Below are 22,080 nucleotides of genomic sequence, written 5' to 3'. Positions count from 1 at the left end.
AACACTCTTTAAAAACTAACTCTTCATGACTTACCCTAATTCTTTGGTATTTTAATGTCATTTAATTTATAAGCACAGGTTCTGTGAATATAGTGAAATACTTCATGGTAGAAACATTCAAGCTTAAAGAACGTTTAGAGATGATTATATAATAAGCTTTAGTTGCCTAAATATTAAATTTCTGTTGAAAATAGTAGCAACTGATTTTCCTAGCACGTGCCAGGTGCTCTTCTCATTATTTACAGATGCACTGTGCATAGTGGTAATTTAGTGAAGTTTCACACTTTGTAGGGTAGTGGTTCTGATTCTATTTTGAAAGTTTTATTCACTGTATGAACATAGATAACTTGTATTAGGAATAGAGTTCTCTCTAACTTCAGTAATACACAGCCCAAAACTAGTATTTTACTCATACTAAGTTTTGTGGATCAAGGGATGCTACATGTATCCCAGATAAGTTGTAGAGCAGCAATGTTCAACAGCAATATAATGTTTGCCACACCTATAATTCTAATAATGTCAATTGTCTTAAAAGCAGTAAAACAAATGACATTTTTTTCAAACATTTCAGTATATCTAAATAATAGTTTAACAGTATAAAAATTATGGATCTATTTTACTGTTTTTTGTACCATGTCTTTGAGGTCTAGTATGTATTTTACAATTATCCTGAGCACATTTTAGGACTAGACACACTTCAAGTGCTCAGTAGCTCCACATGGCTAGTGGCTACTATTGACCAGTGCAGTTTTGAATCTTTTTGATTATGTAACAACATGTTATTCTTAAAGCAATGTAATGATCTAGTGGTTGAATTCTGGATCTAACTCTGTGTCCATAAAAAGATAAATTTTCTAATTCTAGTATGCAATAGATGAAAAGTAAAATCTCAGAATATTCCTCTCAAACCCACAGTCCTGAAATGTGCCTTTGCATTTTTATGAAGTGAATAAAATGAAAATTGTTGTTCATTTATATCAGCTTTCTTTATGTCATATATTCAACTTTGCAAAATTCCTAAGGAATTGGCTTTGAAGAGTGAATAATGATGTTTTGAGTTCTACAGTGTAAATTTGTTTTTAAAACATTTTTTTGTCCAAAGCAAGTCCATATGGCAGAATAACTTAAATATTCTTTTATTTTTAGAGAAAATATTTATAAAGAAATCAGTTTGGATTTTACTTAGAGTGTATAATTACTTTGATTTTAAAAAGATGGTGTGGAGAAAGGCATTTGTAATCCAACAGAGTTTTAAAATGTTTTAAAGTTATTGTTACCAGGGCAGATTCACTTTAATGATGTGACATTCTACTCTATTCAGGATGAGCTATGTGAACACACTGTGTTTAGGTAAACCTTGTTAAGCAAAGCAAATGTGAAAAGTAGGAGTAATGCTACCTTCGTATAAATCCTCGCAGAACAACAGAGGACTGATTTTCGCCTATAATAAAATAGGCATTTAGTTTAACTGGCTAACTAGCATTTAAGATTGCCTAATTTCATTGTAATTAATAGGTTTTAATATATTATTTCACAGAGAAGTGACTCCCATGTAGATGTATTGTCATAATTAGTGACTTAATGTTGATATTCTTGAGAAGCTTGAATGAATGCTCTTTGTAAGGGTTGGTGACATTGTGTTTATTATTTCCTAATGTTTCACTTGAATACATCTTAACAATGTCTTCAGGTTTGAAAATCACTGGCAAGGATTGATTTCTCATGTTTTGTAAAAATATCAAACCCAAGGAAAAATATAAAATGTTTTACAAGTAATACAACTATTATTTTAACTATAAAACTAACTTAAAATTTTAGAGTCTGCCCCCAATTCTCCAAGAATTGGAAGTCCACTGAACCCAAAGAAAAATACTGAAACAAATCTTCAAGCAATGTCTAGAGTTTTGTCGACCAGTTTGCCTGACTTGGACTCAGAACCTTGGGTAGCAGTAAAAAAGAGACATCATCCATTGAAATTGAAGGTAAGTTGTTATAAACCAAGTGAAGTGTTATAAATTCTAGTAGAGTGTTTGTCAGGTACATATTTAAAATTAGGAAACATTTTTAGAAATTGTAAAAGTTGGGACCATTGGCCTTCAGTAAAAATTTGTGGGTTACCTAGTAGCTGAAAATAAGTTATATGGTGCCAACTTTTAAAATTTTTATTTTCTGGAGAAGATTGGGCCTTTTTACATGTGGCTGATTTAAATTTGAGTAATTTCATTTTTTAAAAACTTAACGGTATAACTTTTGAATTTATAATCTTGTTATATTATTTGTAACCTTGTTAACTATTTGTAAAGTTCTTATACAAAAACTACTTGTGAAGGGTAAGTACCAGTTTTTATGTATGTTTTGGTGATGTACAATAGGAAAGGGAAAGAGAATTGATTTCTTGGTAGTACATGAGAGAGTGAGATGGGTGTGGTTAGGAAGTAGGAGAGATCCTTGCGGTAGAACTGCTATATTTTTGGTGGTTGGAAACACAAACTCTCAAAGATGATAAAAATTGCTCTGATCTGAACTATAGATACAAATGAGTACAAATAAAACTGGGGAAGTCTGAGTACGATGGATGGGATAGGTTCTGCTGGTGCCTGTCTTGTTTGTGACATTGTACTAGATTTTACGAGATTGGGGGAAAGTGGGTAAAGAATACATAAGATCTCAATTTCTTATAGTTATGTGAATGTACCTTGATCCTAAAATAAAACGTTTTACTGAAAACAAACTTGTAAGGAACCACTCAAATGATTCAAATATTCAAAATAAGCTCACTAAAAATAATTGGACATAGCTATGGGAAGGATGAGCAAGGCTATCATACTGAAGATTTTTATGAACAGGGCTCTTTACCTCTGTGATGAAAGCATGGTGGAAGGAAGCATGCTAGGTTTTTTGTTTGTTTTTTTTGGCAAGAGAGACAGGACGAGAGATGAGAAACATCAACTCATAGCTGTGGTGCTTTAGTTGTTTATTGCTTGCTTTCTCATATGTGTCTTGACTGAGGGGCTCAAGCTGAGCAAGTGACCCCTTGCTCAAGCCAGCAACGGTGGGGTCATGTCTATGATCCCGTGCTTAAGCCGGTGACCCTGGGTTACAAATTTGGGACCTCAGCATCCCAGGCCGATTCTCTATCTATTGGGCCACCACTGGTCAGGCAAAAACATTCAGGGTTCAAGAATGGTTCTCCTCTGAGGGAACAGGGATGCTGATCTTTTGCCTCTCCAGGGGCATTTGGCAATCATCTGGAGACATTTTTGGTGGTTACAACTGGGAAAGTGTTACACATCTTGTGAGGGGTGGGAGGCCATGGAAGCTGCTAAACATCCTCCAGTGCACAGGACACCCCTTCACACGTGTGCGCCCGCACACACACACACACACACACACACACACACACACACACACACGCATCAAGCCCACTGTGTCTGTAGTGCTAAGGTTGAGAAATCCTGATCAAAGATAATTTTAATCAGCAATGGCAGTTAAGTGTAGCATACTTAAATGTTATAAGAGTTTATTTTTCCTTGGGGACATTTAAAAGGCTAACAAAGCTTTTGTAAACAAGATTTTCTAACGATCCTGATTAATTTTTATATTTGTCATGGCAAACCTAGATTACTAGGGAGGAAGGATAGTGTACTGGACTCATTGACGAAAATTTGTATCATATTTCATTCATTCCAAGAGTTACATTTTTCCTTCATATTTAAAATCTCCACATTTAAACATTTCTCTTAAAAGTAATGGTTAATCTTAAAATTGATAGCTTAAAGACCATTCTAACTCTAATGGAGTTTTTAATATAATTCTTTTACTCAGCCTTTTATTTTTTTTAGTGCTTATCACTTCACATTTATTGGTTCAAAATAATACTGGTTGATTTTCTTTTACAGTTTGGCTATGAAACGTCACTGAGCATACAAGCTTGTTATTACCTGTAACATTGTTATGTGACATTTATCTTGAAAGTGATAGAAAAGTGTTTGTTTTTAATGTCAATTTCTTCCTTCAGGAATCTGCATCTCTACCTGAAGAGGCACCAGATCAACTACATGCTCCAGATGAACAAGAACAAGAAGAACTTGATTTTTTATTTGATGAGGAGATGGAACAAATAGAAGGACGAAAAAACCCCACATTTACTGATTGGTCTGATAATGATTCAGATTACGAAATCGACGACCAGGATTTGAACAAGATTCTGATTGTAACTCAGACACCACCTTACATGAGAAAACATCCTGGAGGAGATCGAACAGGCGGCCACATGTCTCAGACAAAAATGACATCTGAACTTGCTAAAGTTATCAACGATGGCCTCTACTATTACGAACAGGATCTGTGGCTGGAAGAACAGGAAAGCACACACACAGCTGTAAAGGTAATTGTCTCTGGCCAGCACCTCTCTGTTGGCACGATGGCTGGGTTGTATGTTGCTTATATTTTCCTAAACTTGATCTTATGGGGCTTTAGTTTGTGAACTTTTAAATATAAATAAATTATATTCAATTTGAAAATTTCTCCTAATATATCTGATAGTCACAAACTGAGAAATTATTTTATTAAGCTGACAGTGAGATACTCCAATTACAAAGAAACTAATTAGCACTCTGACTAAAATCCTTGCTTTGTTCAGGTGAAAATAAGACCCTTTATCCTAAGAAGGAATAAAAACTGAAGTTACAGATAGGCTTTGTGTGTCTACTCGTTCCTTAGCTGGCTGCAGTCCCCGCAGCCCTCTGAGTGGGGCTCCTCCCACTTGAGTCTGTGGCGCAGGCTCTGTGGTAGTGGAACTGTTTGTGGACCGATAGAGGACATAAACCTGCCCGATTTTCTCACCTTGTCTGTCCAATCATTGCTATGGTGCTGGGGCTGTTTGAAACCTTCTTCAATTTCTTTTTTTAATCTTCGGGCTTTTCACTCCATATCCTAGTACCTATCCTAGGATATGACCATGTCAGGGTAGCCCGTTGGCCATCTGCATTATTTTGATATGAATTTTAATGAGGTAGGGGTTAAATGCAATTCTTTTTTGGCCATTAAATTGGTCAGAGAACCCCCAACAGTTAAGTATTTGGGTTTTTTTGTTTTGTTTAATTATTTTTATTTATTCATTTTAGAGGAGAGAAAGGGAGAGAGAGAGAGAGAGGGAGAGAGAGAACATGTACGCGTGTGAAGGGAGGAGGAGCAGGAAGCTTCAACTCCCATATGTGCCTTGACCGGACAAGCCCAGGGTTTTGAACCGGCAACCTCAGCATTCCAGGTCGAGGCTTTATCCACTGCACCACCACAGGTCAGGCCAAGTATTTGTTTTAAGGAAAGAAGAATGTGGGAAAAGTTATATAGCTATTATATGTTATATGCCAAATAGGAAAAAGATCTTGGTCAGAAATAGAGTTGTAGAAACAAAAGCTGGCCACCTGGTTGTTGAATGGAGGGGACTGGTTGTCCTTGGAGGCTCCTGTCATCAAGAAGTGTGCCTCTCTTCTTCCTTCTTCATCTCTTCCTCGCATTTCTGCTTGGGCCACCCCTTCTTCTCTAGCTACCGCCTTTTTGGAGACCCTGTCTCAGGGCTTGATAGCATGTCAGTGACTTAGAGCCCGAAGGGTGTTCTCTATCCTGCAGTGAGAAAGGAAGTGTGTTTTTATCAAGTTTCTTGGGTGAAAGTCTTTCCTTGTATAAGCTTTATTTGTGATACTTGGGTTCTATAAGTAATATCTAACTTAAATTCCCTTTGGAACAGAGAGAGATCAAAATAAATGCCAGTAGTAATGGGTTAAAATTACACCCCCTTTATTCCTTGTTCCTCTGTCCTGCTTTATCCTTCAGCTGCCATTCTGTATGTTGATGCACGACTTTCCGTTTAGATCACGTGGGTGTAAGGTCTGTGAGGATAGGAATTTTTATTTTATTTTGTACACGACTGTATCTCCTGGGCTTGCACAGATCCTGGCACAAAGTAGTACTCAATTCTTCTTTGTTAAAATGTATAAATGAATCATGTATTAAACATTATGAAATGAAGGAATTTAACCACTGTATGTAGTGTTGGTTCTGTGGGAAATATTTTCAGAGTTTTAAGTAATGAACTTTTAAGCCACTTTGAGAAAGATAGTGATTTATTAGACAATAATAATTAAAATAATAATTAAAACCTATGTTTTGAGTTCATTAAAAACCAGCATCTGCTTCACCCAGTGAAATTAGGGGAAGTAATATTGGTTATATAGCCCTAAGCACTTTGGGTGTGCTTGTAGGTATCTTATTTTAGCCTAATCCCTACATGCATTTCTATCATCTGACTTATTCCTCTTATTTCTAATTCTGTGCTCAACAAGTAATTTCTGATTAGGATTTTACTTTTCTGGTAGGTCTTCTTAAAGAGAGAGAAATCAGCCGTTTCATGTTTATTAAACTCCTACTATGTGCCAGACACCGTGCTGGGTCCTGGACATGGGATGGAAAGATGGTAATAGAGTCTTTACATGCCTCTTTCTTGCAAATAATTGGTAGGGCAGATGTGAAAATAAACCCACAGTAAGTATTTAATCACAGATTATAATAAGTGTTCAAAGGCAAACGAACAAGGTGCTATTGGATTGGATTGTCAGGGAATGCTTATGAAAAAGTTACAATTAAAGTGAGATGTGAAGTGTAAGAATAAGCTGTGCAAAGAGCAAATAAATCATATACTCTAGGAAGAGGAAAGAGCAAGTGTCAGGTTTCTGAGATAAGCAAGGGCGAAGTATATTTAAGGATTTGAAAAGCAAGTCAGAGTGTTTGTAGTGTTACCTAAGAGGACAGTTACGGATAGTTTCCACTTCTTTTAAACATTCTGTGAACTTTTAAGATTTTATTTATTGATTTTAGAGAGAGAGAAAGGTCGAGGGTAGGAACAGGAAACATCAACTCATAGTGGCTGTTTCTTGTATGTGCCTTGACCAGGCAAGCCCAGGGTTTTGAACTGGCAACCTCTGTGTCCCAGGTTGATGCTTGATCCACTGTGCCACCACGAGTCAGGCACTCACGTTTTATCTAAAGTTCGAAAGCAGTGCCTTGAATGATTTTACAGAGGCAACAGGATGTATTCTTATTTTAGTTCTGAAAGATCACTCTGGCTAGTATGGCAGAGAATGATTTAGATGGGACAGGAGTGGCAGAAGAAATGCAGTTGGGAGGCAAGTAATTTCATCAAGAGAATGGATGTTGGTAATTTAAGGTAAATTTGTGGCAGAGGAAAGACAGAAATGAGAAGACCTAGACCTGAGCCCTAAGAAATGATCATTTCAGAGTGGTATAGGAAGGGGAAGTTGTGGAAGACAAAAACTGGCTTCAAGAGTATCAAATAGTCAGAAGTGTCAGAAAAATGGACAGATTGTGTTAGATATAATGAAAAGAATGCCCAATTGATAGGATAGTTTGATGATCGATCATTTCTGACTTTGCAAAAGAACTTTTGCTGAATCCAGAAGCTATATTGAACTACACCAAAAAGTCAGTGTAGGCTTTCTGTTTCTGGCATGTCCTTACTGCACTGCTAAAGACAGCTGAAACGGCCTGTTAATAGATGAGAAAGCATCTCCTTTTTAAAAAATTATTTTTAGGTGAGAGGAGGGGAGATAGTGAGACAGACTCCCGTGTATACCCAACCAGGATCCAACCAGCAACCCCATCTGGGGACGATGCTCACAGCTGAGCTGTTTGTAATGCCTGAGGCTGACGCACTCAGACCAACTGAGCTATCCTCTGTGTTGAGGCTGATGCTCAAACCAGGGTTTTGAACTGGCAACCTCTGTGTCCCAGGTTGATGCTTGATCCACTGTGCCACCACGAGTCAGGCACTCACGTTTTATCTAAAGTTCGAATGCAGTCACTGGCTGTGGAAGGGGAAGAAGGACAAAAAGGGAAAAGGGACGGTGGGGGGCGGAGAAGCAGATGGTTACTGCTGACTGGGATTCTCTTCTGACTGGGAATCAAACCCAGGACATCCATACATCAGGCCAATGCTATATACACTGAGCCATCCGCCAGGGCCAAAAGCATCTCCTTAAAAATCATTGACGATCTCCCTGACTTGTGGGGGTGCAGTGGATAAAGCGTCAACTTGGAACGCTGAAGTCGCCAGTTCGAAACCCCCGGGCTTGCCTGGTTAAGGCACATACCAGAAGCAGTGACTTAGAGTTGATGCTTTTCTGTTCCTTCCCCCTTCTCTTTCCCTTTCTCTCCTCTCTCTAAAATCAATAAAAAATCAATGGGGAATCTAACCATTGCCTCACCCCCCCAAATATATATATGTATCATTGATGATCTGCAAGATAAATTACCAGAATAAAACCATAGAGAAGTGGAATATTAAAACCAATTTTTCCCTGGAGACCATTTTTGATTGTAGGGCATTTGAGGAGCTTGAGAAAGCCACCTAAAATATACTGGAAGTCTGGCCACAGTTGGGGATTCCAATAGAAGTTCTTTCCCCATTAAGTTGCTACTTAAAAGAAACATCCCCTCAGTGAGAGAGAACTTAACTTGCTTTCTCACTATTCTTCTAGGAGACTTTAAAAGAATATTTCTCTAGTTGTACAGAGTAGAATAAAGGGGAAAAAATGGCTTAGAAGTTATAATCATGCAAACCAAATTGACACACTATTATGGGTAACTAAAGTAGCCACTAGTCATAAATTCAAAGTGATTCTGTCCTGTTAATTTCCCAGAAACAAATGTAGCTTCTTTGTGGAGACATTCACCTGTATTCTAGACCTCAAAGAATTTACTCAAATTATTTTATAAGGAAAGTGAGCAGCTCACAAGATAGTTTACAAGAAGCTTTTGAGAAATCAGCACAGAGTGGCAGAGATAGAATGTATGAAAGAGGTTATGGAATGACATTATGGACAGTCTTTGCTATTATTTGGTACATATCAAATCAAATTATATAATTTAACATCTAGTGGCTTTTATTTAAAGCCTTTTATTTTTGAAAAAACAAAGGTAAAAAGCAAGTATAAAAGTGAAATATTAAATGTTAATAATGGCCTAAGATAGACATCTAATCAGAATTTCAGTAGGAAAAGAGAAAGAAAATTGGGCAGAGTCAGTATTTTAAGAAGTAATAACTAGGACCTTTTCTGACTTGAGGAGAGATGTTAGTATAAAACAGCTGGGAAGAAATGGAAAGTTACTTTCAAAGATAGAAGACTAGACAGCTAACTAACTGCTGACTTCCCACCAGCAACAATGGACTTACAGTGTTAATATACCAAGGAAAAGAACTATCTTTAATTGTATGACTTGAAAAACTGGCTTTCAAGTAAGGGGGTGAAATATGAAAAATTGCAACCAGCAGAGCTCCATCAAAGGAAATTCCAAAGGTAGTATAAAAGTGATTCCAAATGCCAAGGATACAGAAATGACTGTAAAGCAAAGCAAATGATAAATGTGGGTAAGTCTGAATAAATATTAACTGTATTAAACAACAACTAAATCAAATACTTAAAATAAAAGTGTATTTAAATACAATCAAGTTTTGTTATTTACATATGTCACATTAAAAAAAATAAGGAAACAAAAAGGTTGAAAGGAATGGATTGGAAAAATACATATCATAAAGTAGTAACCAACCAAAATCAATTTACAGATTCAGTGTGACTTGTCAATATTCTAACTCGAATCTTTGTAGAAATTGACAAGCAGATCTAAAATTCATTTGGAAATTCAAAAAGGTACCAGAATAACCAAAACTTTCTTAAAAAAGAACAGAGTCAAAGGATTTATACACAGTTCATACTTATACTAGTACTAGTATAAGGATAGACATACAGATCAATAGAAGAGAATTGAGAGTCTAGAAATACACCCGTGTGGTGTCTATGGGCAGTATACTTTTGGCAAAAGTGCCTAAACCACTCAATAGGGAGAAAGTAGTCTTGATATCCACATACAAAAGAATAAATTGGCCTGACCAGATGGTGCAGTGGATAGAGCATTGGACTGGGACATGGAGGACCCAGGTTCGAGACCCCAAGGTTGCCAGCTTGAGTGCAGGTTCATCTGGTTTAAGCAAGGCTCGCCAGCTTAATCCCAAGGTCGCTGGCTTGAGCATGGGGTTACTCACTCTGCTGTAGCCCCTCCCCCCCAGTTAAGGCACATATGAGAAAGCAATCAATGAACAACTAAGGAGCTACAACGAAGAGTTGATGCTTCTCATCTCTCTCCCTTCCTGTCTGTCTGTCCCTCTCTCTGACTCTGCCTCTGTCACACGTACACAAAAAAAATTAAGTTGGATGCTACCCTAATTTGCCATGTGCAAAAATTAATTCAAACTAAATTAATACCTAATTTAAGAGCAAAAACTATAGACTTCTTTGCAAGAAAATTTCTATGAGCTCACATTTGACAATGGTTTCTGATACGACAATAGCATAAGCAACAAAAGAAAAAAATACATAAGTTGAATATAATCAAAACTTTAAAATTTGGTACATTAAAGGACACCACAAAGATATTAGAAGGATAATAAAAACATGCCATATACACTATGGAATACTACTCAGCCATAAGAAATGATGACATCAGATCATTTACAGCAAAATGGTGGGATCTTGATAACATTATATGAAGTGAAATAAGTAAATCAGAAAAAACCAGGAACTGCATTATTCCATATGTAGGTGGGACATAAAAGTGAGACTAAGAGACATTGATAAGAGTGTGGTGGTTACAGGGGGAGGGGGGAGAGAGAAAGGGAAAGGGGAAGGGGGAGGGGCACAAAGAAAACTAGATAGAAGGTGACAGAGGACAATCTGACTTTGGGTGATGGGTATGCAACATAATTGAACGACAAGATAACCTGGACATGTTATCTTTGAATATATATATCCTGATTTATTGATGTCACCCCATTAAAAAAATAAAATTATAAAAAAAACCACATGCCATTTACCACACCCAAAAGTGAAATACAGAGATACAAATCTAAGAAAATATGTACAGGATTCATGTTCAGAATATTATAACTAATGAAAGAAATTGAAGAAGAACTGAATAAATGAGAACTGTTTAATGTAAGAATGCTCAATAATATTATTAGTTCCCCCCATCTTAATCTATAGATTCAGTGCAGTCCCAGTCATGATTCCAGGAAGTAATTTTGTGAATATTGACCATCTGATTCTAAAATTTGTATGGGAGGCACAAGACCCAGAGTAGCCAGTTCAGTATTGAAAAACAATGAGAAGACTGATAATACCCAACTACAAGAGTTACTGTGAAGCTAACATGGTCAAGACAGTGTGGTATTTTGAAAGAATAGATAAATAGGACATTGTAACAAAATAGCCAAAAAAATAGACCTCCAAAAATATAGTCAGCTGATCTTTGGCAAAAGAGCAAAGGCAATAAGTGGAGAAAATACAGTCTTTTTAACAAGGTTATGGAACAATTGTACATCCACATGGGAAAAAAAAATGAATCTAGACACGGGCTTTATATTTTTTTAAAAATTAACTAAAAATGGATCAAAAACCAAGTGTAAAACACAAAAGCATAAAACTTCCAGAAGGTAACATTGGAGAGACTTTAGATGATCAGGCAGATTGGGCAATGACTTGTTAGCTATGACACCAAAAGCCCAATTTATGAAGGAAGAACTGATGTTGGATTTCATTAAACTAAAAACTTCTGTGAATGACACTGTCAAGAATAAGAAGACAAGCCTCAGAATGGTAGAAAACCATTCTGGTAAGACTGTTCTCCAAAATATAAAAAGAATTCTAAAAACTCAACCGTATCAAAGCAACCTGATTAAATATGGGTCAAAGACCAGAACAGATGGCAGTTACACATATGAAAAGATGCTCCACATTGTACGTCATCAGGAAATGCAAATTCAAATGAGATACTGCTACACACAGAATGACCAGAATCTAAAACACTGACAACACCAAATGCTGGTGAGGATGTGGAGCAACAGGAACTCTCATTCATTGGTGGTGAGAATGCAAAATGGTAGAGCCACCTCGGCAGACAGTTTGGCAGTTTTTTTAAAAAGTAAGCATATTCTTTATTATATGGTCCAGCAGTCGTCCACCTTGGTACTTACCCAGAAGAGCTGAAAAGTTATGTCCACACTGAAACCTGCACATGGATGTTTTTAGCAGCTTTTCATAATTGCCCAAACTTAGAAGCAATCAAGATGTCTTTTATAAGGTGAATGGACAAATAAACTGTGATATATCCAAGCAGTGGAAAATTTTGCAGTGCTAAAAAGAAATGAGCTATCAAGCCACTTGGCATATTACTAAGTGAAAGATCCCACTCTGAAAAGGCCTACACTACATACTGCATGATTACAACTCTTTGACATTCTGGAGATGGAAAACTCTGGAGACAGTCAAAAGATCAGTGATTGCCTAAGAGCCCTGGTTGGCAAGCCATGGCTCGTGAGCCACATGTGGCTCTTTGGCCCCTTGAGGTGTGGCTCTTCCACAAAATACCATGTGTGGGCGCTACCTCGGTAAGGAATGTGCCTACCAATATAGTTTAAGTTTAAAACATTTGGCTCTCAAAAGAAATTTCAATTGTTGTACTGTTGATATTTGGCTCTGTTGACTAATGAGTTTGCTGACTACTGGCCTAGGAGGTAGAGGGGAGGGAAGCATGAATAGGCAGAACAGGAATTTTAGGGCAGCAAAATGCTTCTGTATGCTATATAATGGTAGATATGTGTCATTTTATGCATATGAGAACCCATGGGATGTGTAACACCAGTAGTGAAACCTATGGAAACTATACACTTTTGATGATAATATGTCAATGTAGGTTCACTGTAAGAAAGGTAACTCTGGTACGGAATGTTGATAGTGAGGAGGCTGTGTGTGGGGGAAGGGTATAAGAGTTTATAGCAACTTTGTACTTTTTGTACAATTTTGCTGTGAAGCTAAAACTGTTTTAACAATCATTCATTAAAAAAACAGGTTAGGAGCCTGACCAGGCGGTGGCACAGTGGATAGAGCGTTGGACTGGGATGTGGAAGGACCCAGGTTCGAGACTCCGAGGTCTCCAACTTGAGCGCGGGCTCATCTGGCTTGAGCAAAAAGCTCACCAGCTTGGACCCAGGGTTGCTGGCTCCAGCAAGGGCTTACTCGGTCTGCTGTAGCTCCATGGTCAAGGCACATATGAGAAAGCAATCAATGAACAACTAAGAAGTCGCAACGCACAACGAAAAACTAATGCTTATCATCTCTCTGTTCCTGTCTGTCTGTCCCGGTCTATACCTCTCTCTGACTCTCTGTCTCTGTAAAAAACAAAAACAAAAAAACAAAACAAAACAAAACAAAAACAGGTTAGAAGAAAATACATATTTACAAATCATATTTAATAAAGGACTTGTATTTAATATATATAAAGAACTCTTGCAACTCACTCAAAGGACAAATAACCCAATTAAAATAAAAGTCACTTATTGAGATACCACTTCAACCTACTGGAATGAGTATACAGTTGACTTTGGGTCTTAGGAGTGGCAACCCCTGTGTAGTTGAAACTCCATGTATAACCTAACTACATTCCCTCAGTATCTTCAGGGGATAGGTTCTAGGAGCCCCTGCAGATACAAAATTCATGATGTTTGAGTCTCCTAAGGATTAAAAATACTGTTTTTAAATTCATGGATGTGAAACCCAGGTAAACAAATGGCCAACTGCATATTTATTGAAAAAAAATTTAGGTGTAAGTGAGCTGCCCTGTTTAAACCCATGTTCAAGGGTCAACTCTAATCAAAAAGGTACACGCAGTTGTTGGTGAGATAGGGAGAAATAGTAATCTTCATAGACTACTGGTGAGAATGTAAAATTGTCCAACTGCTTTGGAATGCAGTCTGGAAGTTCTCAAAAAGTTAAATAGTTGTTGTATGACCTGGGAATTCTGCTTTTAGGTATAGAACCAAGAGAAATGACAGCATATGTTCATACAAAACTTGTACACAGGCCCTAGCCGGTTGGCTCAGCGGTAGAGCGTCGGCCTGGCGTGCGGGGGACCCGGGTTCGATTCCCGGCCAGGGCACATAGGAGAAGCGCCCATTTGCTTCTCCACCCCCCCCTCCTTCCTCTCTGTCTCTCTCTTCCCCTCCCGCAGCCAAGGCTCCATTGGAGCAAAGATGGCCCGGGCGCTGGTGATGGCTCCTTGGCCTCTGCCCCAGGTGCTAGAGTGGCTCTGGTCCGGCAGAGCGATGCCCCGGAGGGGCAGAGCATCGCCCCCTGGTGGGCAGAGCCTCGCCCCTGGTGGGCGTGCCAGGTGGATCCCAGTCAGGCACATGCGGGAGTCTGTCTGACTGACTCTCCCCGTTTCCAGCTTCAGAAAAAAAAAAAAAGAGAGAGAGAGAAAAAAAAACACTTGTACACAAATGTTTATTGCAACATTATGAAAGTGGGAAGAACTCAAATGTTCATTCACTGGTGAATAAATTAATAAAGGTATTTAAACATACAGTAAAATATTTGGATGAAATATTTGGCAGTAGAAAGAATTGAATTTACTGATGTATGCTACAACATGAAAAACATTAAATAAAAGAAACTAATCAAAGAGTACCATATATTATATGATTTTGTTCATATGAAATGTCTAGTAGAAATAGAAATTAGATTGGTGGGTCTGACCAGGCAATGGTGCAGTGGATAGATCATCTGCCTGGGATGCTGAGGACTCAGATTCGAAACCCTGAGGTCTCCAGCTTGAGCACAGGCTCATCTAGCTTGAGCGTGGGATCATAGACATGATCCCATGGTCACTGGCTTGAACCCAGAGGTGGCTGGCTTGAAGTCCAAGATCACTGGCTTGAACCCAAAGGTTGCTGGCTTGAAGCTAAAGGTCACTGGCTTGGCTGAACCCCATTCACCCAGTCAAGGCACATATGAGAAAACAATCAGTGAACAACCAAAGTGCCACAACAAAGAATTGATGCTTCTCATCTCCCTTTCTGTCTGTCTGTCTCTCTCTCGAAAAAAAAGAAATTAGACTGGTAGGTTGCCTGGGAGGTGGGACTGGGGCTGGGTGGTTGGGAAGAAATAGTTACTACTGCTGAGGAATACTAGGTTTCTTTTTTGAGTGATGAAAATGTAGTATTGATTGTGATGATGGTTACAAAACTATGCTAATAACAATAGAATTGTGCACTGGGGGGAGTTGTACTATATGTGAAATATATCTTAATAAAGCTGTTTTTAGAAAAAGAAGAAGTAAAAGGAGAGATATTCTTTATAAATAGATTGGAAGTCAGCACAACCCAATGTGATCTTCAGATTCAGTGGAATCTTTATCAAAATTGTGATGGCAACTTTTGCAGAAATAGGAAGAATAATACTAAAATTCATATGGAATCCCATGGGGCCTGAAGAATGAGAAACAATCTTTAAAAAGAAGAATGAAGTTGGAAATCTCATACTTCTGATTTCAAAACATATTACAAAACCACTGTAATTAAAACAGTGTGGTCCTGGCATAAAGTCAGACATAGACAAAGAGAATAGAATAGACAGCCTGGAAATAAACCCTTGAGTTGAGATACTAAAGTAATCAAATTCATAGAAAAGAGTGGTTGATTGGGGAAGGGGAAATGAGTGTTGTTCAATAGGTATAGAATTTGTTTTGCTGCATGAAAAAATGTGAATATCTATTGCACAACAACAAATGTACTTTGGCATTATACAACTGTACATTTAAAGATGGTTAAAATGATGAATTCTACGTTATGTATTTTTACTCAATTAACAGTAAAAATTATAAAAGAAAACTGAGCTACTTAACAAAGAAGTAACCAAAAAAGCTGTTGTATGTATGTTAATATCAGATTTACAAAGTAGACTTAAAGACGAAAGGCATTAATAGTGCTAGAATGTTCTTTTGTAATAATTAAAAATGAAACCTATCAGAAAAGTATAATTTAAAATTTAATGTACTTCATATCAAATATTCAGATATATGAAGCAGAAATTGATAGCGCAAACCCACCTTCACAACGAGTGATTTAATTTAGTCCCTGGGTAAATCTGAGAACCAACTCTAACCAGTGCAGATACATGTTCTTTTCGCGGATGTCTTATAATACTTTCACCTACAGTGGTTTATAACAAAAGTAAATTTCAAAGCACTGATACATAAAACAGATTATTAATGGAATAAATTTGTATTTAATAAAATAATTAAAAAGCAAAATAATGAAACCCTGTATATCTTAAAGGTCTATTTTAAATAACTCACAAAGAAGAAACCATAGTGGAGATTTAAAAGTCTTGGTGGAATAATAACTGAATTTAAGATAGGCATCTGGAGAGACAGGCTTAAATGCAACTATATTAGGAAAAATGCTTGAAATTAATAATAATTTTTTTTTTTTTTTGCATTTTTCTGAAGCTGGAAACAGGGAGAGACAGTCAGACAGACTCCCGCATGCGCCCGACCGGGATCCACCCAGCACGCCCACCAGGGGCGACGCTCTGCCCACCAGGGGGCGATGCTCTGCCCATCCTGGGCGTCGCCATGTTGTGACCCTCCTGGGTGTCGCCATGTTGCGACCAGAGCCACTCTAGCGCCTGGGGCAGAGGCCACAGAGCCATCCCCAGCGCCCGGGCCATCTTTGCTCCAATGGAGCCTTGGCTGCGGGAGGGGAAGAGAGAGACAGAGAGGAAGGAGGGGGGGTGTGGAGCAGCAAATGGGCGCTTCTCCTATGTGCCCTGGCCGGGAATCGAACCCGGGTCCTCCGCACGCTAGGCCGACGCTCTACCACTGAGCCAACCGGCCAGGGCCAGAAATTAATAATAATTTAATCCCCCAAATTACCCTCGCTGTATATAAAATTTTCCCTACATCTCAAAAGTAAAAATTTCTCACATTGTTTGACAGTGGCTGTAGGTTAGCTGTTGCAGCAGAGAGAGAGAGAAAGAGAGAGAGAGAGAGAGAGAGAGAGAGAGAGTGTGTGTGTGTGTGTGTGTGTGTGTGTGTGTAAGATCTCATTTTGGGATTTCATGCTGTAAGAGTAGCCCCTGTACAGCACTGGTTCACTCATTCACATAGCAGAAGAGATGAATAAGAGGCTGAGCTCAAGTGTAGAATACTATTCAGAGGTGCTGCTTACATGTTCTTTTTGTGTGTGTGTGACAAGGACAGATCGGGACAGATAGACAGGAAGGGAGAGAGATGAGAAGCATCAAATCTTCATTGCAGCTCCTTAGTTGTTCATTGATTGCTTTCTCATATGTGACTTGACCAGGGGGCTACAGCAGACCGAGTGACCCCTTGCTCAAGTCAGTGACCTTGGGCTTTAAGTCAGAGACCATGAGGTTATGTCTGTGATCCTACACTCAAGCCAGCGACCCCACACTCAAGCTGGTGAGCCCGGGGTTTCAAACCTGAGTCCTCTGCATTCCAGTCTGATGCTCTATCCACTGAGCCACCACCTGGTCAGGCTATATGTTCTTTATATACATTGATCACATTCCATTGGGTAAAGCAGATCATATGGTTATGCCTATGGACTGGGAATGTGTACACTCGAAAGGCATGAAAGGTGATTACTGTGGGTGGATATGTATAATTCTATTATCTAGGGAGTCCAGGCTATGAACAATGGAATCATCTGTTAAAGCTTTCAAGAAGCTACAAGTTACAAACTTCTCAAGAAGTAAGAAAAAGAATTATAAAAATAGTCTACCATAAATGATTATGGAAGTAAATAATAAAGAGCAGAATTTAATTAATAGATCTAACCCAATAGAGGCTTAATCATACCAACACTTAATTCTTTGAGAATACTAAAATTTAGGGCAAAAAAGAAAATATACATATGGTAACTGCAATGAAACTATTGATCATGACATTCTAAAAGGTATTTTAGACCAGTAATTTGAACATTTAGGTAGGAAATTTTTCTAGACAAATAAATATAACAACAACAAAAAAAAACTGATGAAGCCTGACCAGGCAGTGGCGCAGTGGATAGGGTCAGACTAGAATGCAGAGGACCTAGGTTCGAAACCCCGAGGTCACCAGCTTGAGCGTGGGCTCAACAGCTTTAGGGCAGGGTCTCTGGCTTGAGCCCAAAGGTCCCTGGCTTGAGCAAGGGTTCACTCGCTCTGCTGGAGTGCCCTGGTCAAGGCACATATGAGAAAGCAATTAATGAACAACTAAGTAGCCACAATGAAAAATTGATGCTTCTCATCTCTCTCCCTTCCTGTTTGTCCCCCCCCCCCTCTGTCTCTATCACACACAAAAAAGAAGATAATTTTCCCCAAATTAATTCAAAAGTCAAATTCCAATAATTACTTTAGTAATTTTTTAAGGAATTTGATAAGCTGATTTCTAAAATTTATATGGAAATGTAAGGGATAAGAAACTCGTCACATTCCTAAAGGCACAACTTGTTTTAGCAGATGAAAGGTATAAGATAGACCATAGGGATGGAATAGGAAATCCAGAAACACATCAACACTTGCTAAATGGCAGGTGGGATTGCCAATCAAAGAGAAGATGTAATTTTTAATATGTGGTGCTGGAAAAGTTGTGTAGGGGGAAAAGCAAAATTATAGAACTTTGCCTAATAGTGTCATTCAAATCTATTCCAGTGAAGGGCAGAAACAGAAAGCTGTTGAGAGAGAGCAGTTAAACATCTTTATGGTCTCAGATTTTGGGAAGTTTTTGTAGGTGGACATAAAAACCACAATCTTTAAGGACAAGATAAAAAATTTAGAGGATTTTTCATTAAGTCAAAAAGACTACATATATGGTTCACAAAGTGAAAAAAAGATGGTTTCTATTAATGATTTGATAAGTATTGTAAAACTAATATGCATATAAAGAAATACAAATCAATAAGATTCAGTAAACTTGTTATAAGGCGCAAACAGGCATTTTACAAAGGAAGAAATTCAAATTATTGAATCATGAGAAAGCGTTATTAATCAAGAAAATGCAAATTAAAGTTTTAGTGAAATACTTTATAAAACCCATATTAGCAAGGTTAACACCTCAGACAGAAGTGCTTGAGAGTATTTTGAACAAGAACTTTATTCTGTATGTGAATAAAAAATGTGAAACTTAACTGTGCTCACCATCTTTACTCAGGGATATTCTCTTGAGATGCATTGTTCAAATATGGTAGCCATTAACCACATGTGATTATTATGCCCTCAAAATATGGCTTGTTCAAAATGAGATGTGCATTAATGTACAATATTGGATTTTGGAGACTTTGTAAGAAAAAAAGATATCACAATGATTTTTATTATTATTACATATGAAAGTAATATATTATGTTAAATAAAATATTTAAAGTTCACCTTATAAAAGCTTCTTATAGTGTAGCTACTGGAAAATTTAAAATTGTGTTTTGCATTATGTGTATATTTGTGCTGCCCTAAAGGAACTTAGAACAGTACAACAGAATTGTTCATGAATTCACATAGAAAATAACCAAAATGTCCTTCAGCAATTGACTGGATATGTTGTGGTATAGTAAACAATGTAATAATACATATGGTAGCAAAAATGAGTGGTGGCTATAGACGTCTTTCTTAATGAATCTAGAAAACAATGCTGAGTGCAAGAACTTCAATAAGGTTACATACAGAGTATGATTCCACAAAGCTTAAGAACAGGTCAAATCAAATCATGTATTTTTCAGAACTGTATACATATATAGAAGGTATTATAAAGAAAAACCAGGAATAATTTTCACTAGCCAGGTTCAGTCTTGTTTTGTGTGTGTGTGTGTGGGGGGGGTAGGATACACATGGTTCTAATTTGCTGTCGTGTTTCTAGTAGTTGTTGCCCATGGATGTTTAATACATTCTTCTGTATGGCCTATTTTATTAACAGTACTACAAACAGTCTAGCGTGAACGGGGATGTATGAGACAGGAAGCAAGCCGAAGTTGCTTCCTCACTTCTTGGAGCTACAGTGTTGTTGCTCCTTTTAGGTGTAATGTTCTGCAAATGTCAGTTCAGACTGTTTGATCATGTTGTTCAAATCTTGTGTATCCTATAGACCAGGGGTAGTCAACCTTTTTATACCTACCGCCCACTTTTGTATCTCTGTTAGCAGTAAAATTTTCTAACCGCCCACTGGTTCCACAGTAATGGTGATTTATAAAGTAGGGAAGTAACTTTATAAAATTTATAAAGCAGAGTTACAGCAAGTACAAGCATATAATAATAATTACTTACCAATTACTTTATGTTAGATTTTCGCTAAGTTTGGCAGAATAAATCTTGATAAAACAACTTACTATAGTTAAATCTTTTTATTTATACTTTGGTTGCTCTACTACCGCCCACCATGAAAGCTGGAATGCCCACTAGTGCGTGGTAGGGACCAGGTTGACTACCACTGCTATAGACTGAATTACTGAGAGAGAATGTTGAAATCTTCAATTGTGGTTGAAATTTATTTTTTTCTTTTAGAGCTATCAGTTTTGCTTCATGAAATTTGTAGTTCTTATATATAAGATGCATATGTGTGTTTTTGGTAGGAGATGCAGTATTCATATGTATACACCCATATATATATACACACACACACCCATACACACACACACACACACACACACAGGTAGTTATGTATTTTTGATGAATTGACTCATCATAAAATGTGCCTCCTTATCTTTTGTAATCTTGTCTTAAAGTTGACTTGCCAGCTTTCTTTCATCTCTTTACTTTCAGTCTGTTAGGGCCTTTATTTTTTAATAAATTTTATTGATTGATTGATTTGAGAGAGAAAGAGAAACACTGATGTATTGTTTGTTTATTTTTTAGTGAGCAAGAGATAGAGAAGAAGGGAGGGGCAGACAGGGACAAACAGACAGGAAGGAAGAGAGATGAGAAGCATCAACTCATAGTGGCATCTTAGTTGTTCATTGATTTCTCTCATATGTGCCTGACAGGGGGGCAGGAGGCTCCACCTGAGCCAATTATCTCTTGCTCAAGCCAGTGACCTTTGGGCTCAAGTCAGAGATCATGAGGTCATGTCTATGATCCCACACTCAAACTGGCAACCCTGCACTCAAGCTGGTGATCCTTCACTTAAGCTGGATGATTCCGCACTCATGTTGGCAACCTTGGGATCTCAAACCTGCGTCCTCAGTGTCCCAGGCCAACACTTTATCTACTGCACCACTGCCTGGTCAGGCGTACTTGTTTATACATTCATTGGTTGATTCTTGGATGTGTCCTGACAGGAATTGAACCCACAAGCTTGGTATAATGGGATGATGCTCCAACCAACTGAGCTGCCTGGCCAGGACACCAGTCTAGTTCTTTTTATCATTCTCTTAATAGATGTGTATCCCCTCTAGTTTGTTTTTTACCATTCTCTCTATCTCTTAATTTTGAAAGAGAGATATATAGAGAGAAACATGGAATTGTTGTTCGACTTACTCATGTTGTCATTGGTTGAACCTTGTATGTTCTCTCTAGGGATTGAACCCACAACCTCAGCTTGTCCAGATGAGGTTGGATACTACTGACTGAACTATCCAGCCAGGGCCTTATTAGTGCCTTTATTTTAAAGGAGAGTTACTTGTACACATGTCTTAAGTTTTGTTTTGTGACTTCTTTGGGTTATTCAAACATTTTATTATTTTTTTATTTTTTACTTTTATTTTTTTTAATTAATTTATTTATTTTAGAGAAGAGAGACAAAGGGAGAGATAGAGAAAAGGGGGGAGGAGCAGGAATCATCAACTCCCGTATGTGCCTTGACCAGGCAAACCCAGGGTTTTGAACCAGCAACCTCAACATTCCAGGTCAAGGCTTGATCTACTGCACCACCACAGGTCAGGCTTCAAACATTTTATAATATTCCATTTTATTTCCTCCTCTGACTTCTTATGCCTTTTTAAACATTTTTAAGTGGTTACTCTATGGCTATTAATATGCCTCCTTAACTTTTCAAAATCTATTGAGAATCATTATTGTATGTACCACTCTTTTCACATCTCACTTGACATTTAATACTTTTGGCTTACAGATATATAATTTGTAATTACAAAAACATAATTCCATTACCTTGGTTTTATTGTTCTTTGTG

At 37.8% G+C, this 22,080-nt stretch overlaps 1 protein-coding gene across 6 annotated transcripts in view; it reads left to right on the top strand.

The window, feature by feature from the left end:
- Positions 1-22,080, top strand: part of LARP1B (La ribonucleoprotein 1B) — a 113,703-nt gene that overhangs the window by 36,454 nt on the left and 55,169 nt on the right. For all 6 annotated transcript variants that reach the window (XM_066233297.1, XM_066233305.1, XM_066233289.1 and 3 more), the window contains 2 exons: positions 1,819-1,982; positions 4,019-4,387. In XM_066233297.1, coding sequence (XP_066089394.1) covers positions 1,819-1,982; positions 4,019-4,387 — 533 coding nt within the window. The remainder of the gene's footprint in view (positions 1-1,818; positions 1,983-4,018; positions 4,388-22,080) is intronic.

This window comes from Saccopteryx bilineata, chromosome 1 (assembly GCF_036850765.1).
Source record: "Saccopteryx bilineata isolate mSacBil1 chromosome 1, mSacBil1_pri_phased_curated, whole genome shotgun sequence".
Lineage (NCBI taxonomy): Eukaryota > Metazoa > Chordata > Mammalia > Chiroptera > Emballonuridae > Saccopteryx > Saccopteryx bilineata.
Note: the sequence above shows the minus strand (reverse complement) of the source record. Positions and strands in the feature narration are given on the sequence as shown.